The sequence below is a fragment of the Galendromus occidentalis genome, unplaced genomic scaffold, assembly GCF_000255335.2.
Source record: "Galendromus occidentalis unplaced genomic scaffold, Mocc_1.1 scf7180000077438, whole genome shotgun sequence".
NCBI classification, from domain to species: Eukaryota; Metazoa; Arthropoda; class Arachnida; order Mesostigmata; family Phytoseiidae; genus Galendromus; species Galendromus occidentalis.
This window is the reverse complement of record NW_003805426.1, coordinates 1,054,851-1,073,391: the sequence shown is the minus strand read 5'-3', so window position 1 is coordinate 1,073,391 and position 18,541 is coordinate 1,054,851. Positions and strand designations below refer to the sequence as shown.

The 18,541-nt window shown below is 51.7% G+C and overlaps 1 protein-coding gene across 1 annotated transcript; it reads right to left on the bottom strand.

The window, feature by feature from the left end:
• Positions 1-2,405: 2,405 nt before the first annotated feature.
• LOC100898984 (uncharacterized) lies at positions 2,406-16,838 on the bottom strand. Its single transcript, XM_003743106.1, has 9 exons — positions 16,759-16,838; positions 16,509-16,631; positions 5,742-5,883; positions 5,420-5,521; positions 4,302-4,562; positions 3,820-4,027; positions 3,457-3,610; positions 3,113-3,328; positions 2,406-2,607 (listed from the first exon to the last, which is right to left on the bottom strand). The coding sequence occupies exons 1-9, from the start codon at positions 16,836-16,838 to the stop codon at positions 2,406-2,408; spliced, it is 1,488 nt and encodes a 495-aa protein (XP_003743154.1).
• Positions 16,839-18,541: the final 1,703 nt, after the last annotated feature.

Sequence of the window (18,541 nt, the reverse complement as noted above, 5' to 3'; positions counted from 1 at the left end):
AAACGATCGCTTTCCATCGGACGTTCAATGATGGAAACGGGGGCCGCCGTTCGCTTCGGACTTTCGGAAAGACGAGCGAGGCGAACCGAAGTGTGAGGCGGCGACAGCGGATCGAGTTTTTCGGTTCCGGTGCGATTATGTACGGCTTTCGCTGAGAAAGTCGCTCCCGGGAATTCCACTTGGACTCAGTCGCCTCCGGGGTGAAACCCAGAAAGACATTCTCGAGCCAGACATTTGAGAGCTTGGGTTATCTGCATCGCAATACTGCGGCCGGAGCTCTCTAGTTGAGGCTCGAAAATATAACAGAGCGCTGCGACTGTTCTGTGACAACTCATAATTCCATTTATCCACCGTGATCCACTGAATTCGAGCTGGTCTTCTCTTGACTGACGATAGTGAGAGAGAATCTGACGGGAATGTTTCAAGCTTGAGGGTCTCCGAGGACCAAGGATCTCCATAGACCGAAAACCATGAGTCACCTCGAAGCTCGGGGAGAATAGAGCGTGCGTACTCCTTGCACTCCCTTGCCACTCAGAGTAGAGCAAAGGGGATATCGAATCGATTCAGGATAACCCGATATCTCAGACCTCGAATAATATTTCTTACGACTTAGGACTGATCGCGGCAGCCGACCTCCTCGCAACATGTTCGCCGTGATATATTTTGATTCATTCGCCCCTAGCAAAAAGCCGGGACAAAGCACAGATATGCTGTGATTGCGAATCGAATGATTGGAGCGACAATCGATTGAGCGTCTGATGAAGACTACCAGCTTCCTCATAAGTCGCTTGCAGGCGCACCATTCTCGCAAGGCGAGCTTAGCTTCCGGAAGCAGCCGCTGGAGCCGCTCATATTCGAAGGAAAAAAACACTCGAGACCACAGAGCGCGGTAGCTCTGGAGCTCGAGCCCAAGGCAGAGTGACAAGGTCCTCGGAAAACGTCCGAACCGAACCGATCAGTCAGGGAGATCAAGGAGAAGAAGCCCCACGTGTCCCTCTGGTGAGGAATGGGGAATGCTGATGGATTCAGTCTCCAAAGACACGAAAAACGCTTCCGAGTAGACTGCGTGGGGAAATTCAAAACTTCATCTTCCATCCTTCATCTAACTGGTCTCCTCATTGAGAAACTCCCGGGATGTAGAGTGCGAACATTCTCGCGCCGTCGGGTCCCCCGAAGAACGGGGTTGACGTCGAAGACGAAAAACTTGAGACTCGATGGCTCATCGCTCCCCGAGGCTCCGTGAGTGTTTCGGGTACTCGAAAAAGGAGTAAGCGCCGCCCGCCACGAAATTGAATGGACGAATACGGGCATGAGCGTGAGAAACGGCACGCAAGAAGATCCTCGAGGTCATTCCGCCGGCTGGAGACATGCCACCAATGACTGCGATCGGATTGGTGCTCACACACACAGCCGACTCGACAAGCACTCGACGCGTGCTTGACCCCGATTCATCCGCTCACAATCATCCGCTCGCGAAATTCATTTCTCTTGAATGATCTCTGATCTTTTTATGTTCAAGAGCAAACAACTAGCTCTCCCCTACCCCGATCGGAGAGCCCGGAGAGCCCTCGAACGAACATGCGGAACGCTGACGACGATTGACTCCGAATGACGACCGGATCCTTCCTATGATAGGGTTCTATACAGGATGGAGCTACTGCATCGAAGAGCTCAATTCCATCCATCTTTTGCATCTACGGTAATAGTGTGGGTATCTAGTTTCGTCGAAAAGCTCTGTCATTCTCTCGCCCGGGCGGCTCATGCTCCGAATCACGAACGCCTCTCCGCTGGAATTCTTGGACAGCATGAGCGTTGGAGGTCGTTCTGTACGCCCCGAGATTCCGGAAGAAAGAAGAAAAGATTCGAAGCCGACTGTTTCTTTTGGAAGAGCTGATGATAAGCCTCGATGATCGCCGAAGGGTATGACTTCCAAAAAAAAGTTATCAGATGTTCTCATCAAACACGTCTCACTGACTTCTATGGTCTCCGGGTCAAGGCGTCCGATATTTTCGGGCTAGCGGCGAGAGATAAAGAGAAATTATCGAATGACGAGCGCTTAGAAAAGAGAACTCCCGCTCGGTTCTTGATCCGAATTTTTCCTCCTCATTGACAAATCCTTCAGAGCCTCATCCGTTCGACTGAGGATGATACATGGGTGATAATGCGTGACAAGAAGGTGGCCGACTGAGACGACCGGCGATATTGAGACTGGCTCCCGTACTGTAGTCAAGCCGTCTAACGCCTTCCTATCAAGTCATTAGCTCACATGGTTTTCCCGGGAACGAAACGACATCCATGAAGAGTTCATAGGCTCATGGCCACCGGGCATGATTGCCACACTCGATTCTCGCGTATGGCGATCAGAGCGTACACGATCATGATGTCATTTTGCGACCATGGGCTTGTCAATCATTGGGAACACTTGTCGAATTTGTCGTCGAGTTCAAAGCTGTTGAAACGAGACGGTTGATCGTCCGCATCGCTTTAGGGTTCATTTGAATCATGATCACAATGTATGTTGTCAGAGCAGCGGCTACACTCAGAATGAAACTGCGGCTTATGACGAAGAAATCCCAGCCGGTGAGCACGACGGGCGAGGCACTGAGTCTGGAATCGGGGATACACATCATCTATTAGGGACGAATTACGTTAGGATGGAATCTCCCGACCCAGAAAATAATTCGAGCTTTCACGTTTTGCGCTTATAAGCGAAAGCCCGCTCGACGAGCGAGAGGTCAACGTCTTGATCTCATTGCTTTGTTTACAGCCGAGACGGAGCCGGTTCCGAAGCCTATCGCGCACTCAAGCGGCGCTAGTCGGCCGGTCATCAGAGAATCACAAAGAACATGCGTGTATCCATTTTCCTCGGTATTTCGCACTAATAGCCCAGCGTCACTGGTCTCGAGCGGATCATTGTGAACATTTTGCTTGAGTCAATGCACCCGAACAAAATACTAAGGCACCCGACCTTGAACTTCTACTCAGCGGTTAAGCTCGTGTGAAAACCCCAGAGCGAGGCGGCACTTTCCCCGGTTCCGAACCGATTCCCCTCTCGAAGGCTCGACGTGATACGGTTTATCGGCTCAGTGACCGGCTCGTGGTGGCTTAATACCTCGATAAGAAGAAATGGGCTTCCATTTTGGTGTTCATGTCGAGACGAGATGAGCGCAGCGTCAATGTGTGCAGGATTGGCAGAGGACGCAGGGCGTTTTCGGACACCTGCGCCGCCGCTATGCAGGTCCCGAGAAATGTCAGAAACGAGTAGACAACTCTCAGACTGAAGAGAAAGGTTTCCTCCTGTCTTGCAGAATCGAGCAGCTCGTGATCGCTGCGTGCGAGCATGGAAGAAGGAGACATTTGTTTTCGGGCGTCTCAGTTGGTTCTCCTCTGCTCTCGCACCGCTTTCGGAATATACGGGGAAAAGTGGTCTCGGACGGAACTGAAGGAATGGCTCACCTGAACAATTGAGTGAAATCTACGCATATACTGAGCACGATCTTGATATACCAGGCGAATACAATTCTGCCGAAAGCGCGATTGACGTCCAGCGCCAGCGCGCAAACCCGTTCGTAGAAAGCTCGGATGTTCGCCAAATCATCGGCGACCATCACTGAAAAAAAAGATCTATCGACTGCCGTCACCTTGATCTCCATTCACGGAATAGTGAAAGAAAATTTAGTGGGGAGAGACCTTGCCCGAATTCCCGAATCAGAGAAATTCAAGCGACGGGCTATTTGAAATCTCTTGTTGAACTTCGATGTCGAATATTAAGAGGCGCATGTAAGTTTTTTTTAGCGATCAAAACCCGATGATACTCACATCTGGCGAGACTCCTCTGCATAGATTTGAGCCTACGGCAGTGGACATTGAAGGAATGAGACAATACGATACAGAACGCCATGTAGTAAATCGGAACGAAGACCAGCGTCCCGTTAGTGAAGAGATTGTTCAGATACCAATAAAGTCCCACCAGCAGGAGCAACGTCCGTGGACTCGACGAATGCGCCGCCTCCACCCCGTACACGTTCTGTTGTTTCATCGAAAGGGGATTTTAGTTTCCCGAATGTCGAACAATCGATCCGCGACCATTACAACGAATCACTCGAGCCTCGTCCGGGGAGGAAGAACGCTCAGCATCCGGGCAAGCCGGATATCGGATAAGCTCCATACGCTCTCGTACACACGAACGTATAGTGGTCGGAGGAGCGTCCGACGACCATGCTGAATAGATATCGACGCTAAACACCTCTGGGATCTATCTAAGGAGCAGCGCGTGCATACATCCGTACGTATGTACGTACCTTATAAGCCTCTCGAGGTATCTGATTGTTGAGTACCCAGCACAAGGCCACAAAACGCGCGCACATATAGATCCAGCCCACGACGATGAGTGATACTACAGCAAACGAACAAGACTCTCCCCGATCGGGAAGACTCGCTAATAGAGATATAGATCGGATACGTATCCAATTCAGGCGACGACCCGAGCACAGAAGAGTTACTGAACAGATCAGAGCGCATACCGACGATAGTAGCTGGGACAGTTGAGACAAGAGGAAGCCCTGCAGAAGAAGGAGGACCGTCATGAAATAAGCTTCCTTGTCCTATTTCGACTGTCATACTCGGTCGGGCTTTCGGCGCGAGATATCGGGGCTATCGAGAGATCGCGACCGGAACGACGAAAAGGATCCGTGACGATGTGAGAGGAATGGTTCGCCGGAGGGAACTTGAGTGATGGGAAAAAAAGGATACGCGTGACGGGGCGCGAGTGGAAGATGAAAGGCCGAGCGGGAAAAATTGCACTGAACAGTGAATGATGTACGTCGTGCGTGTGTTGTCTTTTATTGGCGACTTGTTTGTTCCTCGATTCCCCGTCGCCCCCACGTCGGACGTTTCATGAGATCGCTCGCTAGTCATCGTCGTCGGCCTTCTCCTCTTCTGTACACGACGACCTCAATGAATCGCAAACACAGCCGCTTGATAAATATGTACACCTCATCTCGGGTCGAGCCTCGTTGGCCTCCATGATTCCCGCCGGAGGCGCCACCCTCGAGCCTTCTGTACTCGATGAGCGAATAATTACGCCGGCTCCGGAAAACTGTCAAAGTTCTGCGGCTCGCAAACGCACGTCACTGGCTTAAATCACAATCACGTCTGGATGTACGGAATTGTTCGGCCGAACCATCGATTCTCGATTTTCCATTCACTCATTCAATCGGTCTCCTCTTAGTCGTAATTCGGCCGCACAAGTCGCGTGCCATTCGGAGTTGCCGAGGTACTGTCGAGTCGTGTCGACCATGCGGCAAAGAGTCTGACGCAGAAGCAGAAATTATGCGCCACGACGAGAGATTAACATGAACACTGACGCTACTGAAGTGCTGAAAAGTCCTGAGCTTTTTGATCTCCGCATGTAATTTACCTGGAAGGTGCTATGAACCAACCCGAAGACGACCAGTCCGATGTTCAACAGTTGGAATAACAGACTCAGGAATGGAAAAGTGATGCTGAAAGTTTTCAGCACCTGAAATAGAAAATGAACTCCGATCAAAGGCACCAGGACGGAGACGTTGAGATCCCTCCGAGCCTCGGGAGGATGAATTGATTCGGGCACCGGGACTCGTTCCGATCAGATATTCCGGAATAGATGCTGTTCGTCGAGGACAGGCCGAGAAGCACAATGATCTTCTCTTTCCCGGTTACAGTTGTTCGTTCGAGCGACAACGAAATGGAATTCTTCTCACCGTACTTGAGGTCTGTGCAACCACGTAGACCCCGACGATCCTCAGCGACGCTGCCACCGCCACGAGGGTATCCCTGTCGCAAGCCTTATCCTTCGAGATTTTCGCGCTGTGCGAAGGCTCCCCGACTCGGTTGGGCCCCCTCCTGGAAAAAACGCCGAAACTCAAACGAAAATCCCGGAGCTGGAACTTCGGCACGCCACTCGGGTCCTGGGACTCCCATTCTCCATTCTCCGGACAGTGGCTGGAGTGAGTTCGAGGCACGGTTGGTGCTCTCGTCGTTCAATATGAATTGTTCCTTCGATCAGACACGTCAGAAGTCTGGTAGCTTCCCCGCACGCCACAAAATCAGCTTTTTGTGGTGACGGCGGTGCGGTGGCCACTTTTCCCTCTCGACTTTTGCGGCATTGTGAGCCGAGCGAAGCGGAGGAACGAGCGAAAATGTGGGAGATTCGCCAGATGGCGATTCGCTTGGGGAGCAACTCGACAGGCAGACCTTTCTGGTCGCGTGGCAGCTACGCGGCCCGAGTTGTAGGCGATCGTAGGCGAGTGTGCACATGTCAAGGAGGTTGCCGGGAGGTCAGGAGTTCCCAAGGAGCACACAATGATCAATCAGAATGTCTGCGATTTGAGAGGCATAATCGTTGAGTGAAAATCTAAAATCGCCACCTGAGCCGCTTTTGAACGAGAGACGGGAGCTTTGCCGCACCTCAGCTCCAAGCACGAAAGCTACGCCTTGTGAAAAGTTTCTGAGAAGAAGACTTCTACTTTGAGCTGGAATGCAAAAGACATCCTGATCTTCGGGGAACAATGGAGGTACTTTTCGAGAGAAACCTGAAGTCACATAGGGAGGTACGAAGATTCTCAAACATTTATGGCTTGCAGCCGCCCTCTGGATGAGCTCTCAGCGTTGCATCCACGGCCTGTCGGCATCCCCTGAGACGACTTTCATGCAGGTCCGAGGATCGCCCCAGGGCCCAACGCGGCTTGTGGGCCTCTTTGGTACCGCTGGTATCGAGAAAATGGAGCGGGAGGCCATGTCGGAATCTCTGTTTAATTCACGACATGATTAAGTATTAGGAAGACGAAAATCATAGTGTTATTTGGTCAATGCTTTGATTCTCTTCCATTCTTGGCCCTGCATGGTCTTTCTGACAAGGGCAGCCCGAAATCTGAGCGCCGGAAATTCGCGATTAGACTCGCGGAGCTCGGACGGGCAAAGAGACCCGAGCGAGGCACTCGGCGTTCCACCGGCAAATCGTGCGCTCCACGCCAGCTCATTGCGACCGCGGCGTAAAATTCGGCACCGGGCTTCCGATGGGCGCAAAACATAGAAGATGGAAACTCGGTACGATACGTTTGGTGAAAAGAACACTACCACGGATTTTTTCCGTACTGCATCCTTCGGCACGGCGCGGCGCTAAATCAACGGGGCAAGAAGCGGCGGCCCTCCGGATCAGGCACGGACAGGGGAGGGCAAGAGCTCTTAATAGTTCCATATCCTCCTGCCCTTAATTCGTGAGCACCTCGACACTCCGAGGTTCGTCCCTATGAATTAAATGCGAAAATTGACAGGGTGCGAGCCACCCATGTCTCAGGTATGCGACGACATAATCGAGTATCGTCTGCGAATTCAGTCTGTCGCAACATTGACGCAACGCCAAAGCGCCGAAGTACGATTGAAGCCTCATGATCGAGGATTCGTCGGCCATTCCGATCCTCTTGAGATCTGGAGAGATCTCGACATTCATGAGATCGCCAATCTGCCTTGAAGAAGTCAATGCAGGGTAAGCAGGATCTTCGTTGTGCCTTGTGCCTGATCGAGATAGTTTGCGAAATCACGACCACACGGGGAGTCGTCCGAACCTCCTGCTGACCAGACCACTTCGCGACAACAGGATGATCCAGTACTTACCGTTTTAAATACATCGTCGTCTTGTGCAGTCTGAGTGCCGTCCTATAGAACTTGTCCATGGCAGGTATAGAGCACATATGGGAGACAGGGCAATGCGGTGCAGCGCCAACGTGGATCGTGTGAGCTTATCAACGTGAGAGCCTTCTCAAGAATTAGGTTACTCATCGACAAACACCGCGAAAGCTACAGATCAATGAAGTCTCGAGACCCAGAAAACTCCGATGTGATGGATATGACGAGAAAATAGTATTCAGTCAACATCGGATAGAGACCTGGAGTATTTCTTTCTTGCTCTCAAGTGAGTCTCACATTCGACGGATTCCCCGAGTGACCATGAGAGGTCGGGATGCTAGAACTATCGTTCCAAGACTGTTGGAGAACTTTTAAATTGAGAGTTTGCTCCCGAAGCCCTCGGAGCCGGGGGCTCGAGCTCCTTCCACCAGAACGGGAGTTCGTGCGGCCCACGGCCAGCGGACTATGTCATCCCGTTAAAGAGAGAGAGGGAGACAGAGACAGACATATAATATGTGCCAAATTCTTTAGCTGCTTGAGGCGGTCGGCCGGTGAGTCCGGGACGACCAAAGGGACGAAGGTACGAAGAGATGCGGGTGGACGAGAGATGGAGGAAAAAGTGGCAAGCCAGGACTTGCGCCACGCTGTTCAGAAACCGCCAAAGGTTGAGCCTGCCGGGGAGAGAGTTCCCAGTCCTTCAAACCATGCTTCGCAGCATATAGGCGGTGACGCGAGGCCTGAGGAAGTGAATAAGGGAATTCAGATATGTATGTACGTCTTCTCTGCCGTCGTCATCGTCACTGCCGCCCTCACAAGCGCCGGATGCAGCGTCCTCAGCAACAAGGGATGGACGTCCGGAGAAAACGCAGAAAAAGGTGGGGGGGGGCCATGCCACTGACGACCGGTTGGGTTTGTGGACGCAGCCTATTTGGAATACAGAGTACAAAGTAAGGAAAAAAGTCGCCGACCTGCTCAAAGCCAACAACACTCACCCGGTGGTGCACTCTTATATTGCCTCAGCCGCACGCACCCAGCTAACCAACCGAGGAACGCTCTTCCCCACCCACCCTACCGCTATATTCAGTGGGGATTCGCTCACGACCGGAGAAAGTGGAGGGAGAAGCGACCGTTGAGCAGGAACACGAACGGATTGCAACGAAGGCGGACTCATGGAGGCAGCGACCTTCAATATAGGATACGGAGCTCGGGCCTGGGAGAGCTTGGAAACCCTGGAAATTCGAAAACTCGGCCATTTGGTCTGCGGGGGTTCTGCGAGAGTTTCTGTTTAATTCAAAAAGATCTTCCCCGCGTCGCGCCGGACGCTAGAAAATTGAAGCGCAAATTAAATGTGCAGCTGATGCCTCCGGCGAGGGACCGGCTCGTGGTCAACGGAAAATCGTCCCGACTCCTCCCCGCGAACTGCTCCCAGTCTCACCGATGTGGGAGACCGATTCCGCGTACGCCGACGGTACAGCCGGCGACATCGTCGACGGCGTCTCCATGCAATCAGCATCATCTTCTTCACCATCGTCGTGGTCGTTGTTGTTATTTCGGTTTCCTTCTACTCCCGCAGCAGATGCCTCGACTCAGCCACCGATCAGGAACAACTGCGAACAGCTGTCCACGCGCAATTGTCAACGACATTTTGTCTTTTTTCTTACTCCGCACTCACGCTTCCCGTCTGTTGCAAACATCTAGCGCTGTTTGCTAAAGGCGAACCGCCCGAAATGTCAACTGAGATGGAGAGGAACAGGAGCGCAGAAGAATCGAAACGAGCTGCGGAAGATACAGAGCGGCTCGAGAGATAAAACGTGGAATGTCGTAGATCTACCGAAGAAGTAGCATCGAGCGAGGTTTTTCAGTTCGGAGCGGTCGAGGCAGACGGTGACCGGTTTCTGCTTCTGTCCGGACTGGCAATGTCACTGTAGCGAGTGAACAACGGACTGCTGACACTGAACGAATATGTTTCTGTCGAGGAGTTTCCCGGGAACCTAATGAAGTCGAGTCGAAGCTCCCTAAAAATTGAATTCTTTCTGCTTGCGCTGCTCTCAGCGATTTTTATTCCCTCGAAGATCCAACTCATCTCGTCCGCGTCGGATATCGCTCTTGTTCGGCTATATTCTTTCGAGGGACATATACTGCTGTTATCCTGCTCTGACCCCATCGGTACGAGCTCTACGGTCGAGTCTGAGGTTGGGACGGGCATTCGGATCGGGAACGTAGCCATCGATTTGATCGGAAAGCAAACGCAAGAGTCTTCTCTGTCTAGGAGTATTATTTCTTTCCGAGAACTGAGCGGCGAGAGGACTCGAGGTCTAAACTCCAGCCGCCAGCCTTGGATTGACCGAGAGCTCAAGGCTACCTTCATTGTTATTTCGTTGACCTCTCCCCGCGCTGAAAAACGACCAGATCTTCGGTCAAGTAGGCATCAGGTTTTCCGGAATGCGTGCGCCCATACTACAGAAGGCGGAAATCCACCTAGGGAATGCTCGTACGGAGATCCTGAACCCGAAACACTCAACAATTCGGAGTCCGGGCCTTCGTGTACTACGCAGTTTATCCTTCTCGAGGTAGCGCAGATTTTCCTTCCGCTCTTCTACTGGAGCCTAGTTGGCCCGTTGTCACGAGCGCCAGAACGAGGTTCCGTGTTGTTCGGTCATCCTTGCTGCGTCTTCCACTACTGGCCAAGAAGATTGCGTGAAGCCTGGAGTTGTTGCTCTCACGCTAGATTGTTGCAAATTGCGGGACAACGCAAAACGCGGCTATTTTGCAGGGATACTAATGAAGAATCCCACCTGCACCAGACTCAGGCTCCCCTTACATTCGGACGTAGACTCCCCTCGAGCTTAAATGATCGACTGTGTTCGAAGCTCTCATTCACTCGTATTTCCGACCCCCTGTAAAATCCTTCGTTCGGGTCTATGTATTCACACGATTTGTCCTAGCTTGATACAGGATACGAAAGAGATGATGAGCTCAGCCTAGGTATGAGACTTTCTTCGTCTATTACGAGTTTCGTCGGTCGGCTCTTCCCCCCCTCATCCAGGTTACGCTGTGATTCAAAGTGTAAGCATTCTGTAGCGTTATACAAGGGGCAAGGGCCATCAGAGAAGTTGCATAAATCATTCGGATCCTCAAACTCGCAGCGAATCCCCAGACTCTTTCGAGGGATGTTGCTTCCGTTCGCTCCAAGTCTGCGGGCTCCTTCTACTCTAGGTACATATTTCCAAAGGAGCCGCACACCGTCGCTTGCGACGGGCGCTTCTTCCATGGCCGATGACCTTCGTTTACCCAGTCCGAGCCGCTCGACGTAGTTTTGCAGAGTTCTGACAGCTTGTTGCAGGTGTAATCTACTTCGCAGTGCCCCTCCCACCGGATAACTCGGAACCACACAATAAACATGTCTGGCTTCGTTCACCTGGGTACCTGCGTACAAATTCGTTGCGCCTTCGCATTGTAAGTCTTTTTGTAGGAGAAATGGAGTTCCACGATCAAATGATGAGGTCGTTCGGACAGCTTTGTCTTCTACCTTAAGATTTCTTTCTCTGTCGAGATCGGTCCGATTCGACCGTCCTCCCGTCAGCCGAATTCGACGAGCTTCACCTCTTGGAATACCGGGCCTCCGTGAGTAAACGATGATTTTCCGAGCAGAGGAACCGTCTTTGGGACAGGCACCAGGTGCGGGACCACAACCATGGTGGCCTCTGATCGATCCTCCCTGCGGCTCTGGTATGCGTTGCCTATTCCAGATACAAACTCTCAAGCATCTTGAGGGGCCTCCATAAGTGATCGATCGTTTCGGGTCGTAAAGAAACTTTCCATGGACTACGGATATCAAAATTAGGTACGAACGCTTAGAATTTCGCCAGTTTTTCTTCTCGGCCTCCTGAAAAGTCTTGTCATGCATTTCTCAGTTCGTTTTCGATTGTCCCGCCAATGACGCGCGACAAGTCCGTGAGATATTACGGGCCACAATGCCCGGTTCTCGGAATACCAACGTGAAGTCCTAACTCCTTAGAGTACAACTTATCCTTTTGAGCATGAGTGACCATGAGAGTCTTCATCCATAGAAGCTCCGATCTCGGGACGAATGCTTCAAAATAATTCCCGATCGCCGCCTCCCTGCCGAAACACCAAACGACATACGACTGCCGTCCTCAAGCGGGTGAGCGGCACAATGCTCCGCTATCTAAACGAAAAAGAATGATGACTGAGACTGAGCATCCACTTTTCTCGATATCCTCGATGGAGTGAAACACGAGGTACCAGTCCATAACTCGGGTGGAACTCCCGCCTCACCTAGTTCGGCGAGTGGTGACCGAGGCATCGGCTCATTGGCCGGTCTTGACTACTCCGCGGGAAAAGAACGCTCCATATGAGATCTACCCAGAAAGTTCAAAAAGATGCGGAATGCGCTCCAAGCTCCAGCCTGGGCGATAGCGGCTGATGTCGAGCGGAAATGCTGCAGTGGAAGGGAAGACACACGAATTATTCAGAATATCCTGTTTTCATCCTGGAAAAGCCTGTGTAGTGCAGGAGTTCGCGTCCCTCCCCCCCTCCTCTCCCAATCGTGCGAGTAGCTAGAGCTGCTAGCTTGACAGGAAAAGTTGTCTCGAGCTACAGGCTGGTGGGGGAAACCGAAAGTGTCAAAGCTTCGGGCTCTCCCTTGAATCTCAATGTGAACATCTAAAATGACGTTGAGGCATCAGCTCAACATGTCTGAGTTCCGCAACCTTTTTGAAGTTCTTTTTCACCCTCAGCGAGCACACGGTGTCAATCAGGAGTTTCCCCGGGTTTTCGCACAGGTGAGCTGCCGAGAGCGCGATCCAGCTCCCGAACTCGCCGAGCGAGACCTACGAAAGAGAACCACCTATAGAAATATCCCCACAGGCCGACAGTCGGAACGGTGGGCCTCGAAATGTGAATCTGCAAGTCACAATTTGTGGAACGATTTGTTCCTCGTTCTTGCCTCTCCCGTGCGTTCGAAACAAGCACCTTTTCGGATAACGGCTACATCAAGTGGAGAATGACGTGACCGACGAATGAGTTTGAAGGCTGGTAGAGGAGCAGACAGAAAGAATCGCAGGAGAAGCTAATCCCCGCTTTCTCCATGCAACCTCGGCGAGCGCTGACGTTGCCAAGTTCCTTTCTTGGTGACGAGCATCGACGCTCATCGGTCCCCGATCCTACACACGGATTTCCTGGAATAATCAGGTGACTTCCTCTCGAAATCCGACTCCCGATACAATGCAGAAAATCTCCTCAAAGTTCTGTATGCTCCGTCTGGGAACCGTCGACCTTGCTTTCGCACGAACGGGCGTGTCTGAGAGCGGATGTCGTCTTCTGCCGCGGTAGACATTTGGGAGCGATGTAATACGCACGGTCATCATACGCACTCGCTTACGTATACACGGGGCCAAGGAAGCGTCTGTCCGGAGAAGGCGACTGGAGCAACGACGAGACGAGGCTGTGAGTACAACGGATGGTCGGCGTGGTGAGGATTTGTCCTCGCCGGTAATCTATCTAGGCAAAGGCGTGCGGATTCTGGTCGCAGATGGTTCTTCCAGCCATTCGGCTCCCCGAGACCCTGTTCCCCTCGGGCGCTTGTGATTCCTTCTGGGGTTGGAAGACTGCGGGCACGGAGTACGGCTGGCGGAAGCGGAATGAGTAAAATATTTCGGTAGGGAACAAGCTCGACAGTCGAGTCCAATAATTTCTCACGCGCAACTTTCGAAGAGTGCCCATCGTGGAAGCCCGCGATGGAGGAATGAAAGTCGAACAGAGTGGAAATAATCGAGAGCGAAGAAGCCAGCGGAGTGTTGGTCCTCGGCTGGGAAACGTTCCAAACGAATCACAAAAGAGAAACAAGTCAATATGTGTTCCGATTCCGTTCATTGAGCAGCGACGGCTCCGCTGCTGCCGACGTCGTTCGAAGCAGCAACAGCGACGCGATTCCAGGAGCTATTAGTCTATTGGGGAAGCATTGGGAGCCCTGCGAACCCGGACCGTGATCCAGTCACTCAGTCAGACCGTCAACCAACAAGCCAGCCAGCCAGTGGAGGTCATGAGAACCAAACGAGCGAATGGGTAAACGAAGCCCACGCGCTATCGAGACTACATACAACGTCAACCCGGTTGCCGGATGAGCCAGCCAGCCAGTGAGTCAAGTGGTCTCCCAATGAAATGTCCTCCCTTTCAGGAGTCGTAGCTTGAATTGAAGAGTGGAGGTAGAAAGCTGCTTCCAGTTCTCCTTCTTGTGACCGACAGCGGAACGTTCGAAAGTTCTCTTGAGTTAGCTTTTGCAGTAGTAGCACTCCGATCAATTGAAGTCGAATCTCAAACAGGAAAAAGGGAAATCGATTCGAGTAAGTAGGAGTAGTCTGCTAAGGGAAAACGGGAGCGTCATTGGCTCAACAGACTCGGGGAACGCACTCAACTGAATCAATGGCAGAATAAAAGGAATGATGAATAGATTGATTCCGGTCGCACGGGGTCCTCATTCAGGAACGAATTCCAAATGGAAGCGAGTCGGAGCTGAGGACGAAAATGGCAGAGTGTATTGGGCGAATTCACTGGAGAATGTCTTCAGGTAGCTTAGTATCCGTTAGGAGAGTCTTTCATGGGCTCAGTGATTGTTCTCGCCGAAACTCTCCTGCCGGCTGGGTCACATTGAGGATTGAGGGTCCCACCAGGGCGGGAGGATGAATCGAAACGAACGTAGATGAAAGATTCCAATCGTGTTCTATTCGGGCGAAGCTCTAAGAGCAACGAAGGCCATATGGAGCGTGAATGTCGGCGCCCTCTTTGACTCAGTCAGTCCTCCGCCAAGCGAGGGGGAACTGCCCTCGCGACCGCACCGCTTCAGGAATCGCTAGAGCGTGGCAGATGATTAAAAATTACGGGTTCAAAATTATCTTTGCACAGCCGCCGCTCGTTGAGTCTATCACCATCGATAGCAGCGGCAACAGCATCGAGAAGAGATTCATGCGGAAAAGCGAACTTTTCAAGAGGAAACGATTCAACTTTGAGGTCGGGCACCCGATCGGGCTTGCTCGGAACACGGCTGCCGAGCTCGAACGAGGAGGAATTGGGCGAGGGGAAGCAAGTCAAGTTTTCAGAGGATCTCGAAAGATGCTCGCATATAGGTAGACTTCGCGCTTAGAGAACCTTCCTTTCTACCTGAGTCTCTGACTTTTGAGGATGTCGCGCAGCTATTTTCTCACTCACTACAATTCGCTCTGGAAAAAAGGGGAGATAGAAGGCCTTTCTCTCTTTGCTTTTCTTCCTCGAAGTTTTCCGTGTCCTCCCCTCTGAACTCCCAAATCAGTCTAATCAGGGCTGACTCTTTTCTGACTCCTCTTCGTCTTCATTTGAATTCTGCGCATCCGCTTCGAATAGCCCGATCGGAGCACCGTGCACGTGGTCGAAATCCCGGCTAAGGCGGTGTTGAAGGGCTCGCGTGGGGACGGGATCTCAACGGTCGCTCACCTACCGGAGTTTGGGAGTAATCGACGTGAGTTCCCGACCAGGAATCTGGCTTGCGAGTCCTCATCGTTCACTTCTGCAAGATACCATCGTCTCGTCCCTTCTTGCGAAATCTCGCTCGATCCCGTATCCCGATCCGCCAACGTTCTCCAGGCGCTGCGTTAGTAAGACGCCTAGACCTCCGCAGGAAGGAGCAGTCGGCCGGCGGGGGGAAGGAAGAGACTCCGCCGCAAAACGCGGAAACTCAGCTATGTGGAAAGCTATGATGGCAACCGGCGTATCCGATCGGGCGGCGAGAACACACGATCCAGTAGACGGTTTGACGAGTGCTGAGATCGCACTTTAGCAGTTCTGAAACGGCCGACTGGCGGGTGCCAACCAACACTTGCGTGCTTTTCACTGCCTGGCTGCGTCTAGCCGAGCTCTGCTTCGTCTCTTCCTCCAAACGATGCAGTCTGACTATGCGGGAACAGAGCGAACCTCGGCAAGTCGAATGTTCGAGAGTTCCATCATTCGAATGCGTCCCGATTGTTTCGAGACGAGGAGTACTCAAAAAATCCAGGCAAGTAGTGTCGTAGACACTACTCATCGCGTGAAAACGTTCAAGAACTTCTCTGTTGGCATCAAATGCCTATCGCGGCAAGGAGAGCGTATAAAAATATTTATCGATCCGCTTCGAGATTCTTTTCGATGCTCTTTCGGAATCATTCTGAGAAATCATTCTGAGAAAGGCTTGGTTCGTTTCGATCAACCGTTGGACGAAATCACGATCCTCGATCATTTCACACTTTCTGTGGGTCTCAAACACCGGTACATATTTTGTATGCTATCCCTGACCCGGAGGCGCAGTATTTTCATGGCCATGTACGAGACATGTTGCGTTGAGACTCCGCGTCTATCTGTCCTCCGAATTTCGAACATACACATAGTATATGCTGTTGATCGTACTCTCGCGCCATCACTGGGCGCGATTCTGCGATCGACCCCGTAATAAATTGCAGGGAAGGACAATTCCTCTGCGTAGGTGTCACACAGAAGCCTTTTTGGCGCTCTATGCTGACCAGGAGCAATGTCTAAACGGTGATCCTCATTCCTGATCATTGTGTGCTGTAGCGCGCTTCGCATCGCCGAATCCGACTCCGTACTCGAATCAATAATCTCTATGCCGTCATCGGAGGCGTCCACAGCCTCCTCACTAGGAAGAGAATTCGTTGCTCCTTCGAAATCGATGGTTATGCCGTAATGTGTTTGCATAAGAGCTGATCTACAAGAAATTCGAGCCAAGCTTTGACAACAGACTTCTTCACGAATACACTCAGATACGAAGACTTGTGTATGATATTTTTCTTTCGATTTACCTTGAAGGCAAAGTCATCACCGAGAGACCGTGGCAGGAATTGTACCATGGTTTCAAGGTCGACGGGTACGTTGATAACTTGACCGACGATACCATAACAGCCATCGCGGCGCAGGCGTCGAATCTGCATGTAAGGGATGCGCGGGGGGACAAGACGTTCGGTTAAGGGATCTAATTTTGGTAAATGTGTCGGCTTCGGCGGATACCTGAACCATTACTCTTGCTCATTGGTGGGATCTTACATGTTTTACAAACGTTTGAAACAATTGTTACACAGTTTGGAAACGCTAGTGTCCTCATCGGTGAAAGTATCACTAAGGAAATTCGCCATCCTGTAACTTACCGATTTCAGATCCCCCATGAACCAGAGTCGATCACATACATCACCCGCATGTCCGAACTCATTTTCAAGAAACATCTTGAAACGGTCGCTGGCACGTCTCCAGGCGCTCGCGTAACCCGCACCCCTGTGTGTTCTATCAACTACGTCGGAGCTCGTAAGAAGCCCTTCGGGGGCGCGCTCGCTTTGGGTGGAGAGCCCCGGTCGAATAGTCTACGGGAATCTCAGCAACATCGCGGTTTTCTACGGCACCTCGAAGACGAGCTCGTCGTGCCCGCGATCGTTCTGTAAATGTTCTCGGCCGTTTCGCGGTACGGTCTGGATCGGTCCCCCTCTTGAGAGCTTCCCGCTTCCGCGCCTGGACGCTGCGGGTCTTTGGTCTCATGATCAAATCGATGACCTCAAAAAGTTAGAGATCCAAGGAACCTCGAGATGACACTTCGTTGTAGTCAATAATCTCGACTGAGCTTTCGGTTCCTTCGACGATCGTTCTTTGAGTCAGATTTTTCACCTCGTCGGACGACTTCGCTCAATTAGCGTGAACGCCCTCGGTAGATGACATTCTGAGCAACCACTATACGGCTCGTTGACACGAAATATCTCATCGTTCGTCTTAAAATAGTCTATTCATGCTTGAATCTTGAACTTTTCGAGGGTATGCAGGAATCGGCGTCGGAAACCCCTTAGCTAATTGTGAGCGCCTGTGGAAAGTCGATCTGAAAGATCTCCCGTAAATTCCCAATCTTTCCTTAGTCGGCCGGTGCAGCGGCGCCGCGTATCAACGGGGTTCTAGCGCCGCAAAAAGCCAGGAGATTTCGTTGCATGGAGGACGAAGTTTATTCGTCTGGCTACCCAAGCGATTTTAAAGACGTTTTCACGTCAAAATTCCTCAAGGGAAACCTCGAGCCGGGTCTCACGATGGAAGTTCCCTCAAATCTACCTAGAGAATCCTAGCGAATTGAATCATCATGATATGTATAACATGGCATTAGGAAGGGGTCCCGACCGGGGATCCCGAGTCGATAGCGAAGTCCTTTCATGAGGGTCGGGATTGATTTATTCTCACTGTCTCCCTGTCTGTGAGAGAGGCGCCGGAATTGTTTCCTCAATCGTACGTTCATTCATCCTCATTCGGTCGCTCGGCTCCGGCCCAAATCAAAGATCGTAATCATGACCGCAAGCGACGATACCCGGGGAGCTTCCGTTATTGCGACCGAGGGTCCATTCAAAGCGTCGATGGAAACGGTGGATTGTCCAACACAAGGAAAGATGCAATTCTCGAGCTCCACTTCCCGTGCTCGTTTCTTCCGAAGGTCACCGTCGTTCACTCCGCTCTTGAAAACATTTCAAAGCTGGGCTCTATCAACGTGAAAATGCTATCATTAGTCAAGGAAGATATTCTTCGGCAGGCCCTCCTCTGAACGTCATGTGTCCGGGGTGAAACATCGCTTGACATGTAAAGGTCTCCGCCTTCCTTCCTCTTTGCCACTTTGAACGATCTGCAAGGTCGTTGGCATCTCCCTTCCGCTCGAACGAGATTCCGCGCATTTCATTTCCGGTCGAACTTGCCAAAACGGCTGACAGGAAGAGAAACACGGTGGCTACCAAGACAATGCGGTAAGAAGGGTCTCACTTATTCATGATTCCATTTCTTGGACTCGTCCTCATCTGAGTTCCCCACACCAAAAGGTATG